We start from the raw sequence: 20,099 nt of genomic DNA, 5'->3' as shown, positions 1-20,099 counted from the left end.
GGGGTTCGCCCAGCCTCCATGGCTCCGGAAAGTCTGCAGTCTGTAAGAATTTACAACTCTGCTCTGAATTTTCCCCCTTTTGATCAAAGATTCTTCTATAGAATCTTCGATCAAAATGTTCAGTAATGGTAGCTGGGCACCATCCTGTTCTTCTGGTCTCATGGCAAAGGAGGCAGTTCTTTATGGAAGCAATTAGCCACTTACTCCATTTCCTCTTCCTATTCCCGACTCTCCTTCTTCCTCTGTTGCTTCAGGAAAAGAGAGACCAGTTGTGCCTTAGGTGGCCACTTTCAAACTTTTAAGACCCCCAAAACTATGCAACAAACTAGGAGGTAAAACTGAAGTGTTAAACACGTTATTAGGCCAATTAGCTGGGATGTCCCACAAAACCAGGACCCTAAACCTCCAAACCAAGGAACCAAATCCTATGCGGTGTTTGGCTGTAGATAAGCAGCCTCAGCAGCTTTTTTTTTTTGTCATTGTTATAAATACATCCTATCACACAACTTTTGCAAATCCAACTTTTTACAGGTATCTGTGTTTGTTTTGATCACTATTATATGCCCAACTCCTAGCACAATACCTGACACATAGTAAGCACAATAAATTCTAGTTGAATGAATGCTAATACAGGGGTATGTAATCAGAGGAAAATGCCAATTGCAGAACTCATTCCTTATATAATGTCCACAATCTTGTATACCAACTAAACACCACCTAAGGATAGTGGTCATGTAACCTAATCTCATCTATTTAAGGATGGTTACTTACAGACATATTTAGGAAAACAGACAATTGTTTCTTACTTGTAAATTCCTCGTGACATATTTTCAATGTATTTAGCTTTGTCTTGTACTCCACAGTGGTAATGGTAAGTCTTAACACAGGCTTTTATTTCACATCCAATAGTAGCACCGGGCTGACTGCAAAGTGTACACTTCTGTTTAAGGAGACAGAAAGGAATAATGAGTAGTTTCTCAAAGTTTATGCAATCTTAATTATTCTATTTAGGCATAGTTCAGCCAAACATTCTAGTTAAAAAAAAAAAGCTGTATTTTCTACTGAAAAAAAAAGGGATGCATTGAACTTATATGTAGCATACATATCAAATACTGCAATTTAAATCATACTTTGATAAAATTTCTAATATTAAATCATCCCCTGGCATTTCCACTATTTAACATTTGCTAAACTGCCAGCTTGTCAGAAAAACTGTACTAACCATTAGCGATCTGGCACCTAAACATAGATAAGATACTCACCAATACTGCCAAACACACAAAAAAGAATTACATTCTATATTATAGTGGATGACTGCCCGCTCCCCTGATTAGAGCCTTTCTTATTATGACCATGGCAAAGAATTAGACAGAAGAAAAGCAATCTCCCCGAGAGGAATTGTTACCAAGTAGGCAGAAGTGCAAAGACACTAAAGGGGCTGACATATCTTCTCAAGACTCAATTTGGCCTAGAACCACCTTGCCTTAAATAATGTTGTGTGATTTAAAGGTGCTTGGTGAAAAAAGGAGTTAAGAGTCAAGTGAAATGCTTGATAAAGCAGACTGCTTTATTGCAGAGCTTCTCACGGCCTTTTCTCCAGAAGGGGGTATATTAAGTAGTTCCCAAGATACCTTTTCATTTTGGTGCGGTTGGGGTAGCATCTTGATGGGCTAATTTCCTTTGGAGCATGCTTAAGAAATGCTAGTTAGTGTTTACCTTACCCTTCAACAGTGCCAGAGATAAATAATAACTCAATCAAGAGAAATGAATCAGTATGCTAATCACCTATTTGGACTTTGGCTGTATAATACAACATTGCTCTGCATAATATGATAGAGCAATTTTTCTTTTTTAATACTATAGGGCTGTTATACCAGTATGTGGTTTCATTTCTAAAGAGTAATCAGAAGTATCAATACACTGAACTGTATATGAACATCAACAATTTTCACCCTGCTAGCCTCCCATGTATCTTATTCAAATTCCTACTTTGAACATTATATGCATTTATATTGTTGTAAAGTTATATATAACACATTTGCTAATTCAACATTTTTCATATGTACAATTTAGTGCATTATTTCAATGTTTTTCTTCACCTTCAAAAACGCAGTTCTGCAAAAGGTTACTTCTAATGGATTCAGACAAAGGTCATCAATGTCTGAAACCATTAGATGAAAGACTGAAGGGGAACTTCACAATGGAGGGATGAGATTCATCACCAAATCCAACCATCAGACATTCTGCCTCTGCTGTGACAAATGTGGACATACAGTCCCACCTGTGAAGTACTCTAGCCCCCTCAAAAGTTGCAACTGAATCTAACCAAGCCTTTAGATCTTCACTTCCACTTTAAAAGAAAACACACAAACCAAAATTGTGGGACATTCTATAGAACAATTAACCTATTTTCTTCAATAAATCAATGGCATACAAAAAAACCCAAAACAAAACAAAAAAGGAGACTTCCCTAGATTACTTAAGAGGTATATAACAACCAAATGTAATGTGTGATCCTTGTCCGGATTCTGATTCACACAAGGCATCCTTAAAAAGACAGTTTTGAGACAACTGGGGAAACATGAATATGAACTGGGTATCAAATGACATGAGGAATTATTCTTAATTTATAAGGTGTGATGGCACTGGGGTTAGGTAAGAAATTATCCAAGTTCTTAGAGAAGGGTATTGAAATATGTAGAGGTGAAATGAAGTCTGAAATCTGTTTTAAAGCACACGTCAAGCAACAACGATAAAAGGCATAGATGATCCAAATGCTGCAAAATCTTGAAAACTAATGAATCAAGGTAATGGATATATGAGTGTTACTATGCTCTGAATTTTGATGTTTGAAAACCTTCACAATGAAAAAAAACTGCATTCCACTGACATAACATTCATGAACTATAAAAGAATAAGTGATCAATACACACCGATATTTTTAAAAGTTACTTATTAATAGGAGCCCCGGTCGTGCAGTGGTTAAAGGCTCAGGTGCTAACCAAAAGGTCAGCAGTCGGAACCCACCAGCCGCTCCTTGGAAACCCCATGGGGCAGTTCTACTCTGTCCTCTAGGGTCGCTATGAGTCAGAATAGACTTGATGGCAATGGTATGGGTACTTATTAGTACTTCAGTACTTTTAAAATTTTGGGATTAAGATACATTTTATAAAGGAAACGTTTAAGCTATGATAAACACTTTAAGAGACATAATTATTTATATGTACTTTAACTGAACAGAAACCTCTGGGAAAAAAGAAAAAAAAAATCCTTCCCCTTTATTTAATAACATGGGGAGGTTCTCATTGGTCTATTAGAGTTATGTGTCATATTCACATCTTCATTGATTTTATTAGAAAATGTTCAAATACCTTAAAATATAAATCTTCTCAGTACAATAACTCTCTTAATAAAGTTACATAGAGGAATAAGGGAGTAATATCGTCGTTTTATTATATTTCAAAAAAGTAAAAAATATACTTTGCTTTAACATGAGCTACTTTATATGAAATTTTTAGATGGATAGATTTGAGATGTGTTCTAAATTTAAAGCAGAAAGTGAAAAGTAACATTGCATAACCTAAATATAAAACCACAGACCATTCTTTTTCCTCGCTTAATCTCCTGAAGTACAGTTTTAATATCAAAGTCTCCAAATTCTGCTCTTGATGTTGTTGTGAGCTGGACTGTGCCAGAAGAAAACAGCTAGAGAAGAAAAATGCAGGAACGTTAACATTCAGAATCCTTGCGAGAAAAAGATTAGACAGCATAGTAACGAATGTGTCATATTACTTTAATTTCCTGAGGAAAAGGATTTTTTTTCCTTAACAATTGTGTACCAATTCAAATATTTTTTTTAAAAATTCACATGTATGATTAAAATATAAACCAAAATAAGAAAGAAAGAAAACGAAGACTGGCAATGTGCAACTCAGATTAAATATCTTCTTGCCTCAAACAATGAGGATTTGTAATCCTGTTGTCTCTCAACTGTTGTACATTTCCAAGTTTTTTTTAAAGAGGGTTTTAAATCAGGATATTTCAACCACAGACACAGATCAGAATCATCCGGGTTTTTTTTTTTTTTTTCTCAAAATAGACATGTCCACAGGGAGCCTGGATACATATTTTGGATAAAGTCCCCAAGTAAATGTGATATGAATCTCCGGTTAAGAATCTCTGATAGACATAATTTTTAAAACCTAATCATTCAGGAGACAAGTACTTCAATACAATCTAACTCCAAAACATTTATGCGTGCCTACTATATGTCAGGCCTGGGTCTAAGGATGCAAAGATAAGATATACTTCTTGTTCTTCAGGAATCTAAGGGTCTATTAGAAGAATAGGCTCCTAAGTGAGTAAGTGCAACACAGTGTGTTAACAACAGCGACATTTGCAACAGGTTTATAAAGCTGAAAATCTTACACTTAGGAAAACAGTTACAGATTATCTGCAATATAGTAACTCTAGAATTAGAATTGGGTATCTTGGTGGTATAAATGTTTAATGCACTTGGCTGCTAACTGAAATGTTGGCAGTGCGAGTTTACCTGGAGGCACCTTGGAAGAAAGGCCTGGTACTCTATTTCCAAAAGATCAGCCACTGAAAACCCTGTGGAGCACAGGTCTACTCTGATAGAGGGTTGCCATGAGTTGGAATCAACTCGACAACAACTGGTTATAATTAGGATTCTTCAAATCCTACTAAAGCATACAAAAAAAAAAAAAGGAAAGGAAAAAAACCAAACTCGTTGCTGTTAAGTCGATTCTGATTCATGGCAATCCCACATGTTTCAGAGTAGAACTGCGCTCCACAGGGTTTTCAATGGCTATAATCTTAAGGACATAGATCACCAGGCCCTTCTTCCACGGTGCTGCTGGGTGGGCCAATTGTTTAGTTAGTTGAATGCAAACCATTTGTGCTACCCAGGGATCCCTATGAAAGCATAAAGGCTATATTTTTAAACATCTAAAGTTTCTTTTTAAAGTTTATTAGATTTAGATCATAGGATATGCTATTCATAATTCTTAAACATGGATGCTGAGAGAAGTGTTGTGTTTGGTTACTAGCCCAATGATTTTCAAAATAACAGGGGTTTAGAGAAGCACTTTTCATAAAAAGAACCATACTTACCATGCACTTATAATGTGCAGCTGCCTTTTTGGCATTAAATATATGCAGTTTTCCTCTAGCTTCATTTTCTTCCTCACCTACATGACAAAATCCACATTTAGGCCTGGTGTCACTAGGGCTGCTTCTGTGTGGAGATCTATCTCTCTGCAAATGCAAAAGAAAAAAAAACTCTTAAAAAGATCCGTGAAAATATGTCATCAGTATCTCACGCTTATTTAACATTTCAGATGACAAATATAAACTATAAATAGCTTAAATTAAATACTCGTGATGCTACAAAAAGCATTTTTCTACTTACATAGGAACTACTTTCCATTTCATCTGTTCCATGGGAGGATGTAGACCTGGTATCTTCCGACAGCCCTTTCAAATGAGTTTTTCGTGGCCTTCCTTTGCGACTTTTCTTTTTATTTTTAGGTGATGAGGGCTCCAGTTCATGTTCATTAAAACTTTCTTCTAAATCAGCTGTTTACAAATTAACAAAAGCTTTATATGGACCAATCTTAAAATGTGCAGTAGTTCATGGGTTCTTAGAACTTACAAGTCTCATTCCTCCAGAAATGAGAATACTCTCCAGGAGTGGTCTATAATATTCAACATAGCAACTTAATGTTTCATACAAATTTCACAAAAATCAAACATCAAAAAATATTATATATTATAATTTTAATTATTTTCTTTGAACTCGTAATTCTATCAAATTGAGTTTTGTGGTTTTGCCTATGTATATAATTCAGTCGACATTTTCGAACTCTAAAAATTAATTTTTACAATGAGCTCTTGTATTTCTTTCTTACCATAAGTTTCAAAGAGTTTTACCTAGCGAATAAACTTGCTATATAACTTGGAAAACCAATATTAAAATAAGGTAGGTCATTTGCACTGTCCAATATGGTAGCCACTAGCCACCATGTGGCTTTTAAAATTTTAAGTCAATTATGATTAAATAAAATTAAAACCTCCGTTTTTTAGTTGCACTAACCACATTTCAAGTACATATTAGCCACATGTGGCTAGTGGCGACTGTACTGGACCGCATAGAATGTTCCCATCACTACAGAAAGTTCTATCGGACAGCGCTGGTATAGACAGCTCTTCAAACTATAATGAAAAATGAATGGCCAAATTCAACAAGGAAGTCATCCACACATAAACTACCAACTGATCAAGCAATTAAACAAATATTAAGTACAAAAGGAATTTCCAACCTAAGCAGTACAAAAGCTATATTGTAACTTAGTTGTGAATACTTGAATGGATTAAATAAAATTTGTGTATAAAAACTTTAGAACTGCATTTCTCAACAATTTGAAGAAAATCTCTACCATTAATGGAGGAGGTGTTATCCACTTACCAATATTGCATTTACTGAGGGCCTACTGTGGACAAGACAATGTATTTAGTGTTCAAAAAGGTATAAAAACAAAATAAATGTTCACTTAGCTTAGAGCAAAACTATAAAAATTTTAGGCACGCTGTAATATCTTCATTTTTCCTCCTTTACCAGAAGTTATTGATTACAATTCCAGGAATTAATGAGAAAGCGTATCAATTCCTTATTATCAGATGTTAATATCTTTCCTAATAAAAATTTTAAAGGATTCTTTTTGAAGAAATAAAAGCATATTCATTATGGTAAGAAAATGGTAATTCAATTGGTGTGCTTTAATATATAAACTCAGGCAACTGTAAGCATTAGCTTGTCTGCAAAACAGCTAACAATTCATATGAATGCAAACTTGTATATCTATGATAGGATCTGAGAGATGAAAAATGGGGAAAAGGTGAAAGTTTTTGGAGAGTGTTTTAGAGGCAAAAAGACAAATGCATGTGAATAACTCTTCCTGAGAAGAATAAGTCAATTAAAGATGTTTTCTTCCGATCTTAAATTAACACCATGGGAAATTTTATATCAGAAAACAGTATCTACTTTTAACATTCAAAATGGCAATCACTGCATCATTAAAACATCTATAAATTACTTACAAACTGATTCCACTATTGGGACAACACGCTAATTTTCCACATGACACATTTGTGTATTCTAAATATGCAATCGTTCAGTATAAAATTATAATGGACTTTAACAGCAACAGTAAAAATCACAAAGGGTTCCTAGGCTTTCAAACTTATAAAAATAAGAAAAACGTAATAATTAAAAGGCAAACACTAAATGGAAAAATATCTGCTGTACCTGTGACAAAGGATTAATATCTTTACAATACAATAAACTCATATAAGATTAAGACTCCAACAGAAAAATGGGTCAAGGATATGATCAGACAATTCAGACTATAAACCAAAAAACTAAACCTGTTGCTGTTGAGTCAATTCTGACTCAGAGTGACCCTACAGGACAGAGCAGAAGTGCCCCATAAATCTTTATGGAAGCAGACTGCCACATCTTTCTCCCACAGAGCTGCTGGTGGGTTTGAACCACCAACCTTTTGGTTTGCGGCCAAGCGCTCACACTATGCCACCAGGACTCCTTTCACAGACTTTAAGTGGTTAATAAACATAATTTTAAAAAAAACTTTAACTTCTCTAGAATCAAGGAAGTGTAAATTCAGTGATGTATCATTTTCACTATTAAAAGAGCAGAATTTAAATAGGTATAAAAAGCCACAATAAGCCTCTGATGACGGACAAGCAGTGACTGTGCATGAGGTACACTGGCCAGGAATCAAGCCCACTTCTCTTCATGGAAGAGAACTCTGCCACTGAACCACCACTGCCCTCACTGAGGACTCTGATATCACATAAAAGTGTCTCTAAACGGCTATTTAAAGTACAGAAAATGAACAATTATAGCTATTCTAGCAAAAAAACAAGGGAAAGAAAATACCAAATGAATATTAAAGCAGGCAAAGTCTTTAAATTATAACTTACTTTCAACAAACTTCTATTCTAATACAACTATGGTAATTCTTCCGAGACATAAATTGAGTTATAAGATCTGACGAGCAGTCTATATACATTAGGTCTCAGAACTGCCCACTGGGGAATCCATCAGGTCCCTGAATAAAATCAAAACGAGAGCCTCCGAGGTTAGATACAAAGGATTCCTTCACACTGTCTCGCCAAACTTGAGGCTTTATGGTCACTGTAATTCTAGCACTTATCACTAGTGTTTATTTTTAAGTAATTTCAGACTTACAAAAAAAAGTTGTAAAAACAGTACAGAATTCCTCTACAGTATACTCTTCACCCAGATTCCACAAATGTCAATATTTGACCACACTGGCTAGATCATTCGTTCTCTGTATCCACATATATACACGCACACAATTTTTTTTTCTGAAAAGTTTAAGAGTTACACAATGCTTTAAGAAATAGATATTTTATCTCTAAATACCTCCACTGTATTTTAATCAGTCGGTCACATATCTCTCACTAAATCGTGCCCTCCTCCACCCCCCAAAAGCTGAGATTGTGTTTTATTAATTCATCTTGCTCTACTAACACCTCGCACAAGAGAAACTATGGGTAACTGAAGTAAAACGTAAGTCACAGGTTTGGTTCCTTACAATTTCAAGAACCTAATCTGAGCTGAAATTATGTTTGTGGTCATGACTTATATTTTATAGATCCTTGTTGTAGATAGTTATCACCCAGCGTCTATTCCAGATAACTTTTTTAATCTATCAGATTATTTTGCTCAACATAAATTATTACATACAAAGGCCTTAACGCCTTAATAAAAATGATTTTAAAAGAACCAATATTCGTACTTATTCACAGTCCCTCTCGGATACTCAGATGTTTAACGACAAGCGGTCCTAGCCAATCACTACGACAAAATGGAGACTTCGTCAGTTATGAACTAGAGCTTTTTGCTTTGCCAAGGTTTGCAATTTTTGAAATACTGCTCACAAAAAAAAAAGGAAAGAATATAGCCATTACCCAGATACATAAGCGAAAGGGGAAAAAAACACATAATAAGATGTAGGACTTAATTCTGGCTATTTCCGACTGTAGAAATTCCTTTTAAGAACAGGAAAGTATTACACATCATGGCAATTTTGCTTAATGTTATTCAAAAACTTTTCTCTCATAGGAACTGCTTGAGAGCCCTGTAAAAATTCAGCTTTCACACAGGCCCAGCAACGAAGGCAGTGTGGTACTGTGGAAAGGGGTAAGAATATCTGGGACTGGGTTTAGGGCTTGCCTTTGGGGCTTAGTAGCTGTATGACTTTGAGCAAGTTCCTTAATCACCCTGAACCTCAGTTGTTTTTACCCATTTTTTGCGAAGATAATACAGATAGGTTATAAAGTATACACATACGATTATTATTTCTGGTGGTACTCCAGGCTGTGGGTTATGTAGGCATTTGTCTCAGAAAGGCCTATCAATTATTACTTGTTATACTTGTTATCATACTTGTTATTCAGATCAGTACACTGCAGGGGCTCAATAAATAAGAGCTGTTACTATTATTCACTTTAAATATTTTTTTTTACTTCCAAAATGTTTGTTCAAAATTACATGATTATGTAGGATCACAATATTTTGAAATTCTCTTCTGTATTTGGACCATCTTTTCTAAGCCACTATTTTATTCTTGGGAAGTGGTAAGGCCCCAAATCCTTTTTAAACTCATGGCTCACCTCAGTGTACCAGGAATGGTGAGGATGTGGAGAAATCACAACCGTTACATACTGCTGGTGGGAATCTAAATGGTGCAGCAGCCACTTGGGAAAACAGTCTGGCTACTACTCCAAAAGTGAAAACATAGAATTAACCACGTGATTCAGCAATTCCACTGCTAGGTACATACCCAAGAGAATCAAAAAAGTACATTCACATAGAAACTTGTACACAAATGTTCATAGCAGCATATTCGTAATAGCCAAAAAGTGAAAACAACTCAAATGTCCATTAACTAATAAAAGGATAAACAAAATGTGGTATATACATAAAATGGACTATTGGGGGGCAATAAAAAGGAATGAGATACTAATACACGCCACGACATGGATGAACCTTGAAAACATTATGCTAAGTTGAAGGAAGACAGTAACAAAAGGACAAATATTGTAAGATTCCATTTACATGAAATGTCCAGAACAGGCAAATCCATAGACATGAAATAGATTAGAGATGGGGCGAGTGGAAGGTGAGGGGAAGTTGTGGGAGTAACTGTTAATGGGTATAGGGTTTCTTTTTGGGGTGATGAATTAGATAGCACTGAGTTGTATACTTAAAAAAAATCAGACTAGAAAAAAGAGCAAACAACCTACATAATTGACGATATTTAAATAAATCAGGATACATCCAGTCCATGGAATGCTATGCACAGTGAAAAATGATGCTATAATTAGAATTTTGAACACTTTCTAGATAGTTGGTATTAAGAAATTATTATTTTAGGTATGATAGTGGGTAGGTTTAAAAAGGAATCACTGCCAGAGGTATACACTGAAGTACAGTATTTACAGTACAATGATGTAACATCTGAGATTTGCTTCAAAATAATAGATGGAATTAGATGGTGTATAGACAAAATAACACTGGCTACACGCTGGCAACTGTTGAAATTAGATGACATGTACATGGAGGTTCATTATACTACTCTATTTGTGTATACCTATGAAATTCTCCATAACAGAAAGTTAAAAGAAAAATATATAAGGCTCACCTTCAGGCTTAAGCAAAATTATAATGTTGGCAGTATCTGATCTTGGCATCCTCAAACCTCTTCTGAACACTATTCCATTCCCAGATTCTCTCAGTGGGTCATCATGACCCGGCCTATACTTCCCTACAGAATCGAACATACTTGTTTAAATCCCAACTCTACTCCAGTACTACCAATTGTGTGACTGCCTCTGAACAAGTTATTTAACTTTCTGGGCTTTGGTTTCCTTCTCTATAAAACAGGCACAATGCCCACCTTGCAGATGAAATGAGAATACGTCTCTAGTGCACAATAGGTTCAGCTCTTAACCTCCCCATTCCTCAGCCATTAAATAAAGCTTACAACTGACTGCTCAAATTCCCTTATATCCTCAACTCCCCTCTGAACATTCCCTCCACCTCTTGCCTTAATTGAAACCTGGCAGCTAATTTTGGAGCTTCTACTGTCAGCTTCTCAAGTAGAGACTGCTTATTCCCTCTTACCAAATACAAATGCATGTGTGTGATGCGGTGGTGAGGTGTCACTGTCCTTCCTACTCAGTGCTTCTTTTTTCTGGACCTCAAATATCCAATACAGTAGCCACACGTGGCTATTTAAATTAATTATAATCAAGTAAAATTTTAAATTAAGTTCCTTAGTCACACTAGCCACATTTCAAGTGCTCAATAACCCCACGTGGCTAGTAGCTATCATAGTGGGCAGTGTAAATATAGAACATTTCCATCATCACAACGGAGCACTGCTGAGCCTTGCTTGTAAAAAGTCTGCACCTTTGAGGTCCATTCAATGTGAAATCCCTACCAAAACTTGAATGTGAATGCAAATCACTGGGAGATCTTGTTAAAATGCAGATTCCTGTTTAGTAAGCTCCCAGTTGCGGCCAATTCTCTGGTCCACAGACTACTTTGAATATAAAGGAGCTATGCCACCTTCTTCCCCCTCAATGCTAACAATTAACCAAATTCCAATTATTCTACCTTATGTATCAGACTTTCTTTGGCACGAGCTCACAGTCCTTTTCTCCAACTCCTGCCATCACCCTGGGTGAGTTCAACTGTCCACATGGACAATCGAAGCAATACCTAGCTAATCAGTTCCCTGATCTTCAATGATGCCCTCCATCAACTACCTAATCCCGATAATGACACCCAGATGCCTTACTGAACTCTCTTCCTAGGGATTTTGCTCCAATCACAGAGATTCAATTTTCTATACTTACATAGGACAAACTTATTTCTAGGCAAAGTGTATATTCTAAGAACAAGAACCACATAATCTAGTGTATATTTTAATATATATTTTCATCACAAAAAATGGGGGGGGGACTACATAATCCATTTACTTATCTGTTACCACCACTTGGATAGTTCAGAGTGCACAGGTATCTCAAAATCAACCTTTCAAAACTTCACACACCAGTCTTCCCCCATAAGCACACTCCAATTCTAATATTCTTTAAATAAACGTCACCATCACTTACCCATTTGTTTATGCCAGAAACCTTGGAGTCCCATCCAATACCTCTCTCTCCTTCATCCCTAGGTCATATGAATTCTACCCCCAAAACTCTCAAATCCATCTACTTCTGTTCATCCCCATAGATACAACTCTAGTCCACGCCTTGTATCATCGTCACTCACCAAGACTCCTGCAACAGGCCATTCTTCCTGCTTCAAACTCTCAACCACCTCCTGTCGTTCTCAGAATAATGTTAAAATGCCTTACCGTGATCTGGCCCATGCATTCGTCCTCCACTCTCATCATATGCCATTCTACCCTTTCCTTTCAGAGTTCTCTAACAATTCCTTGGAAGTGTCAACTTCCTTTTTGTCTGTCTTCAAAGATCCTGTTCTTTCTGCACAGAACGCTTCTCCAACCATCTTTAGTCTTTTAAGACGTAATTTAAATGAAACTTCCTTGTGGAAGCCTTCCCTTGTGCCCCGCCAACAGGTAGGTCCCCCAAATGCGCTGTCATAGTACTACCTGCGTTTCTTATCTGTGCCTGTCATCGGAAGTATAACTGATTAACTGTTCAATCATCTGTTCAATGTACATCTTTCAAAATCAAGCTCTTTGGGAGAAAAGATCCATCTAGTTTATCCCTGTATCTCCAGTTACCTAACAGGCCTGGCACAGAGTGGGTAAAGTGGATTTACCAACCTGTGCATAACTCCAGAAGGGACCTATCTTCAGTCAGCTATCACCATCAATAGGGTCGTTGTTTTTATCAGAAGTGCTTTCCTACCCGTTTGGAATCATTTTTATAGGCAGCCTGTAAGGCCATCACCATTAACAAGTGAATACATACAGTTCCTGGGACAGGCAGTCTAATAATCTAGTAACATGGCGACTGCTCAAAATTGCTTCCAGATAGCTAAATACTTTGGGCTATAGAGTAAAAGAAAAAAAAAATTGCTCCTACGAACTCACAGTTCATTCTTTCCTTTCTGAAAGAAAATCTATGGGTTGGACTTTAGGTATTTAGTATACGATAATATTTTACGAAGATGGGAAAATGAAGTTGTTATGTAATTATTCTCAAATTTAATATTTCAAAACACAGTTCACATTGTATCAAACTAACACGACAGGCTGAATTCTACACTATCATTTCAATTTTAGCAAAGTAGGCACTGAGCCACAGGTGGCTAATTATCAAGAAATTGCCACAAGTATCAATTCCTCTTTGCTCTAGGGACTAGTGCAGTGCAACTCTCCAACACATACAGGTCCTGAAATACAATCCTATTGACCCCAATCATAAAACATGATCATAAAGTAGAACATGTATTTCCCATTAGAACAATGAAATAATTGAAAGTCTTCTTTCTAACAAAGAACTCAGCGTCAAATAAATTCAATTCAGATAAATGTGATAATACCCCAAATTCAATAAATATAAACTCTGTAATACTTCTAAATTGTAAAATTATGCTTGAAGGTCTACAGTAAGACTATAAACACATTAGATATACCCATAATGCAAGGGAGCCCTAATGTGCTACAAATTTCAAATCAATTGTATCATAAAATTTAATTGTAATAATCCTGACAGCTACACTAAAAGTCATCTTGAAAAGTATGAATTTAACTCTCTCATGAATAGGAAAAAAAATTTTTTTTTTTTCATGAATAAGTTTCTCAGAGCAAAAAGGTGGTGGAAATTATTCTGATGTTGGCTGCAGTGACTTTTCTTTGCCACTAGATGGTACTATACCTTCAGAAATCTAGGGAATAAAAGAAAGCGTTTGTTTATATTAGGGCTTCAAACTGGTTCGTTCCGGTTTGAACCTCTGTTGAGAACTTGCGTTTCCAAGACAGATATACTGAATCAGAATCTACAGATTAACAAGATCGCCAAGTGATTCTTATGTACAATAAATTTCGAAAACCAGTGCTCTACTAGTGGTTCTCAGAATTGTTCCCAAACCCACAGCATTAGCATCACCTGGGAATTTACTGGAACTGCAACTGGTTCAAAGCCCTGGTTTATTACTAATCAGTGCTGCCATCTTTCTCAAATGATATGGGACAATCAGACATCTCAAATATCCTGCCCTAGTATGCTCATATACTTGTATTTGTCAGATAACAAATGTCAATCTTTGGCTTAACATGTATGGTGGTCACTACAATTTAAAGAGTGTTGAATATACTGTCACAATCTGAAGAAATGCAAGGCGGGGAAAGCCTACTCTTGCCCTTCACAGAAGATTTTTCAATTCAAGAAATAGGGAGAAAAAGTGAAGGAAAGCACTATAAAGGTTAATCAGTTGCACTTCACTTACTGTCTCAAAAACATTGTTATTTTTTATCCAGTCTGTTTACAATACAGACTAGTGTTTGCTGAAGATTGTATTTTTAACCAGCACTTTAAAGTATTAAGACTATCCTGAAGTCCAGAAGTAGAAACAATACTATTTTGTATTATAAAAGCTAAGACCTAGATCAAAAAAATGGCCACAAATTTTAATACGCTATCGCTGACAATTAGGTAAATCATTATAAATGGAACAACTTCCTAAAATGACAGTGATCAAACCATTCTAATTCTAAATGATGTGTTCTCAGAAGCTAACAAAAACCTTAAATATCTCCAATCTTAATGAAAGGACACAACAATTTCAGATTAAATCTAAGCGTTTTTATATTGCTAATCAAAGTTCCAAAATCATCTGCTTGAAAAGATTTGAAACAAGTCAGAATTCAATTTGAGAACTTTACTTTTTGAACACCAGGTACAACTTGGCTAACTATATATAAACATGGCTAAACCAGGTTTCGTGTAAACTTAAGTGGAAACAGACTATAAAATAATTTTTAAAGTTTATATTTTAAAATGATTTCTTATGGACATGTCTGTATTTTTTTAAAAAGGTACTACAATATGAATAGAAATTTAACTGAAAGCCTGGTAATCACAGAACTTACTAATATTCCCAAATTCACATTATCTATAATACCTGAAGAGAGCAAGGATTCCAATTACGACCTCTACGAGTCTACTAGCATATTTAACTGAATACAGAAATTCATCACAACTGCTTCCTCCTGAAGATGAATATATACCTTCAACATATTCTTTACAAGAACTCTGGGATAAAGGATTTGCTTAAAAATTCAAGTCTTTTTAATTAGTTTTATGCTATTGATTTTTAAGTACATTTAATATTAAGACACATCTTATGGTAAAACTTAATGTAATATAATTCACTCATATTCGTATTTCTTCTTGAACCTGAAAAGTGGCTGAATAATGTTTACCTTCAGAGTTATACGCAGTTTTCTTGTGTTTTCGGCAATAAACCCTACAAAAAATAAAGAAATTAAAAATCATCAAGTAAGAAAGTTAAATTAAAATTATTTTTCAAATTAAGGAAATGAGCAGCATACTTCACCCCATTCACAAACTGGATTCCAAAAATATTATTAAACTTCCTACGCCATTTCCCTACACATTAATTCCCTATCAAAAATACCCTTTACAATGATGATGAAGTGCTCTGAAATAAGGAAAACTTTTACAAAAGCTTAAAGAAAGTTACGTCTTAGGAAAAAAAACTTATAAGAGAGGTTATATAATTACATGTAAATCCCTTGGGAAGGTTTCTCTCGTATTTGAGCTTTGTCATGCAATGCACAGTGGTAGTGGTATGTTCTGTGACATGTTTTCACATCACAACCAATTGTTGCTCCAGGACAATGGCACAAAGAACACATCTACAGCAAGACAACAAGATAAGATTATTAGCATATAATTTTGCTGAGGGCATGATATCAGCTTCTAGGCATATCAATCTCTGTCAAGGAAAACAAACTGGTTACCAAAAACTTTCATAATTAATAATGCTATTTTTCTTGTTTTCTCTCCTGGAAATAAGCACTCTGAATAAAAACCTACCAGGGATTTTTCTCCCCATGTTAAACACTGGCAAAGTTAACTGAACATTATTCATGTCTACTGTTTCACTGTGGTCAAGAGAAAATTTGAAATATTGCAAATAAGGAATGTGAGCTGTATGTAACAGAAGAATTAGACCTTCTTGCAATGCAGCTGTTCCTGGATAACTATAAAAGGTATGAGTCGCTGGGGAAAATGTCTCATGCCAGAAAAAAATTTTCCTCTATATTTCTACCTAAGGAGCCCTGGTGGCGCAGTGGTTAAGTGCTCGGCTGCTAACCAAAAGGTCAGTGGTTTGTACCCGCCAGTCTCTCCTTGGGAGAAACATGTGGCAGTCTGCTTCCATAAGATTAACAGCCTTGGAAACCCTCTGAGGCCATTCTACTCTCCTAGCGGGTTGCATCGAGTCGGAATTGACCTGATGTCAATGGGTTGGGGTATGGATCTCTGCTTAATGAGAATCTTCAGGAGAAACCTCACATATTTGGGAACCCTATAAGGTCAATTTGAGGGGATAAGGGAGGATAAAAAAATTAGGTCATTAAGTAGGTTTATTTTCCAGTACCTTGAGATCAAAAAGTATTTTGTGATGTCAAGTTGATCATATTGTGAAAATATGCTCACCCACTTCAATTTAATCTATGTTACTTACCTCTTACATTATGAGTTCACTAAAATAAGGGGGAAAAAAAACAGAGTCTTTGAACAATTTTAATATACCTTGCCTTCTGACTTTATTGGGTAATTCATATTAACTATCTCATGCTCAAGATTTAAAAAAAAAACCTTTAAAAAATTCTAGGCCATGATTGTTAGTGGTTTTGATGAACATACCATTTGTGTACCACTATCTGTACTGAGGAGCCCTGGTGGCACAGTGGTTAAGAGCTCGGCTGCTAAACACAGGGTCAGCAGTTCAAAACCTCCAGCCACTCCTTGGAAATCCTACGGGGCAGTTCTAAGAAGCCTTATGGGGTTGCTATGAGTAGGAATGGGCTCAAGAGAAATGGGTTTGTTTTTTTTTCGGTATTTTTTCTGTATTGAGTGGACTTTTAACGAGGCTATTGCCCAACATGTGGTAACATTGTGAAGAATGGGAATTCCAGAACACTTAATTGTGCTCATGTAAAACCTGTACCTAGACTAATCTGTATATAGACCAAAAGGCTGTCATTCAAACAAAACAAGGGGACACTGCATGGTTTAAAATCAGAAAAGGTGTGTGCCAGGGTTGTATCCTTTCACCATACTTATTCAATCTGTATGCTGAGCAAATAATCTGAGAAGTTGGACTATGCGAAGAAGAACGAGGCATCAAGGATTAGAGTCATTAACAACCTGCGTTATGCAGATGACACAACCTTGCTTGCTGAAAGTGAATAGGACTTGAAGCACTTACCCATGAAGATCAAAGACCACAGCCTTCAGTATGGATTATACCTCAATATAAAGAAAACAAAAATCCTCACAACTCGAGCAATAAGGAACATTATGATAAATGGGGAAAAGATTGAGGTTGTCAAGGATTTCATTTTACTTGGATCCACAATCAACATCCATTGAAGCAGCAGTCAAGAAATCAAAAGACACATTGCATTGGGCAAATTGGCTGCAAGAGATCTCTTTGAAGTGTTAAAAAGCAAAGATGTCGCCTTGAGGAATAAGGTGTGCTTGACCCAGCCCATGGTGTTTTCAATCACCTCATATGCACGTGAAAGCTGGACAATGAATAAGGAAGACCGAAGAAGAATTGATGCCTTTGAACTATGGTGTTGGCAAAGAACACTGAATATACCACTGCCAGAAGAAGGAACAAATCTGTCTTGGAAGAAGTACAACCAGAATGCTCCTGAGAAGAAAGGATGGCAAGACTGCATATTACTTTAAACATGTTGTCAGGAGGGATCAGTCCTTTGCAAAGGACATCATGCTTGGTAAAGTAGAGGGTCAGTGGAAAAGAGGAAGACCCTCAACAAAATGGACTGACACAGTGGCTGCAACAATGGGCTCAGCATAACAACAATTGTGAGCATGGCACAGGAGCAGGCAGTGTTGCATTCTGTAGTACACAGGGTTGCTATGAGTTGGAAGCAACTCAACGGCACCTAAAAACATCTCCTAAGCTATAAATGCCATGCCAAAATAAATTCACAATCATGTAAATTTTAAAAACTGTTCATTTGTTTCTTGGTTTCTAGATACCTCATTCCAAACTGTTTGGACTTCTCGTTCTTAATTTTAACATAAACAACACTTACCATCTTAACTTTTGGATTACTTGAGTCCGCAACAATTTTGATATACCAAGAGGCTAATATAAATTCCAGTAAAACTTTTTACATTTCTCTAAGCAAGCCAAACACTCATTCTTATTCAATCTATCATTTAAAAAAATAGTTATATATAAGTTGGACAGAAACATTGCCAATACAGGTACATCGCAGGAAATATAGGCGTTGGTATAAATGAGCAGGAGGCCAGCGCCCATCACTAATACTTCAGAAATACGTAATTTCCTTAAATAAACAAACTTCAAAGCAGGATTACAGTAAAAAAAGAAGTATTATATCAAATTATCAAGCAGGAAAAGGTGTTATATAATAAAACTTGTGAAAACCAGAACCTGTGTAAGACAGAAACCTGTCAGAGAATGAAAACTCAAATATTTTCTACTAATGGAGAGCAATAGAAAAGTGGTAAGACTACACCCTGTCAAAGCAGGAAAACTTGCAAAGGACTTGGAAAAACAGCTCTCACAGGTTTCACTAAATAATTTGGATGCCTTATAAATTCTTGAGGAGGTAAAACCATTTGTACTGCAGCTTAATTATAAGGTTATATTTTAGGAAATTATATTCATGATCAAAAACATACGGAAATTTTAGAAAACAAAGCGTAAAAAAAAATTTGAATCACTCATATTCACCAGAGATGCCCCATATTTTTACAATGCTTATACCAAAGTTTTTTTTTCTATTTACTTCTGTACATACTATTTCACAACCTGATTATTTTTAAACTTTATAAATTGAGCAGTTCCCTACTTCATTAAAAACCCCACTGCAAGTAGTTTATCTTGAAAGTACATCTAAAACAGGTTTAGATAGGTACATTTTGAAAAAAAAATCACTGAATTGAATTAGCAAGCAATAATGAAAGGGGAAGTGCTTTTAAAATACTGTCTTGGATTCAACACTGGCAAAGATACAATGAGATACATGGCTGGAAATTGGTACACATTCTCTGGAAAGCAATTTGTCATTTTTATCAAAGAGCTTTTAAAAAGTTTATATTCACTGATCCAGTAATTCCACTTCTATAAATCCAGTCTCAGAAAAAAAAAATCAGACTCAAAGATTTACATAAAATCATGTTCACTGCAGAATTATTTAGAGTAGACCAGAATGTAACACAACCTATGGAAAACAACAATTGAAAATTAAGTTGTACTATACCCATGTGAAGGAATATTCTACAACCGCTGTTTTCAAAGAAATTTTAATGGCAAGGAAAAAGGTTTATGCAGAATATCAAGTGAAAAAATGACGCAGGGTACAAAACGCTATGTGTATCATGGTCCCTATTATAACATATATTCAAAGAAAATAGGTTGACGTCAATATAGCAAATATGCATGGCTAGCTTGGGTGGTAGAACTGGAGATGATTTTTATTTTCTTCATAATTTCTGTATTTTCTATACAACGGGAAAAATTCTTTTATATGCAAAAATTATTTTAAAAACACATTGGGAATACTCTAGGCAAATGCTTTCAATACCCATCTCTCAGTTTGGCAAGAATGAGAAGGAAATCAAAAGTCCAAAATATACTGAAATGTTTTTCGGCTGCTTATAAATTCAAATCTTTCCAAAGGAACAGGTTTAAACTGCTATGGTGAAACCTATTTCGTAAATGACCAGGT

The 20,099-nt window shown here is 35.7% G+C and overlaps 1 protein-coding gene across 3 annotated transcripts in view; it reads right to left on the bottom strand.

The window, feature by feature from the left end:
* The window catches only part of PHF6 (PHD finger protein 6), a 64,570-nt gene that overhangs the window by 28,643 nt on the left and 15,828 nt on the right, over nucleotides 1-20,099 (bottom strand). For all 3 annotated transcript variants that reach the window (XM_064277600.1, XM_064277599.1, XM_064277598.1), the window contains 6 exons: nucleotides 15,862-15,995; nucleotides 15,540-15,583; nucleotides 5,435-5,601; nucleotides 5,137-5,280; nucleotides 3,601-3,705; nucleotides 807-940 (listed from right to left, as the gene is read on the bottom strand). In XM_064277600.1, coding sequence (XP_064133670.1) covers nucleotides 807-940; nucleotides 3,601-3,705; nucleotides 5,137-5,280; nucleotides 5,435-5,601; nucleotides 15,540-15,583; nucleotides 15,862-15,995 — 728 coding nt within the window. The remainder of the gene's footprint in view (nucleotides 1-806; nucleotides 941-3,600; nucleotides 3,706-5,136; nucleotides 5,281-5,434; nucleotides 5,602-15,539; nucleotides 15,584-15,861; nucleotides 15,996-20,099) is intronic.

Source organism: Loxodonta africana, chromosome X, assembly GCF_030014295.1.
Source record: "Loxodonta africana isolate mLoxAfr1 chromosome X, mLoxAfr1.hap2, whole genome shotgun sequence".
Taxonomy (NCBI): Eukaryota; Metazoa; Chordata; class Mammalia; order Proboscidea; family Elephantidae; genus Loxodonta; species Loxodonta africana.
Note: the sequence above shows the minus strand (reverse complement) of the source record. Positions and strands in the feature narration are given on the sequence as shown.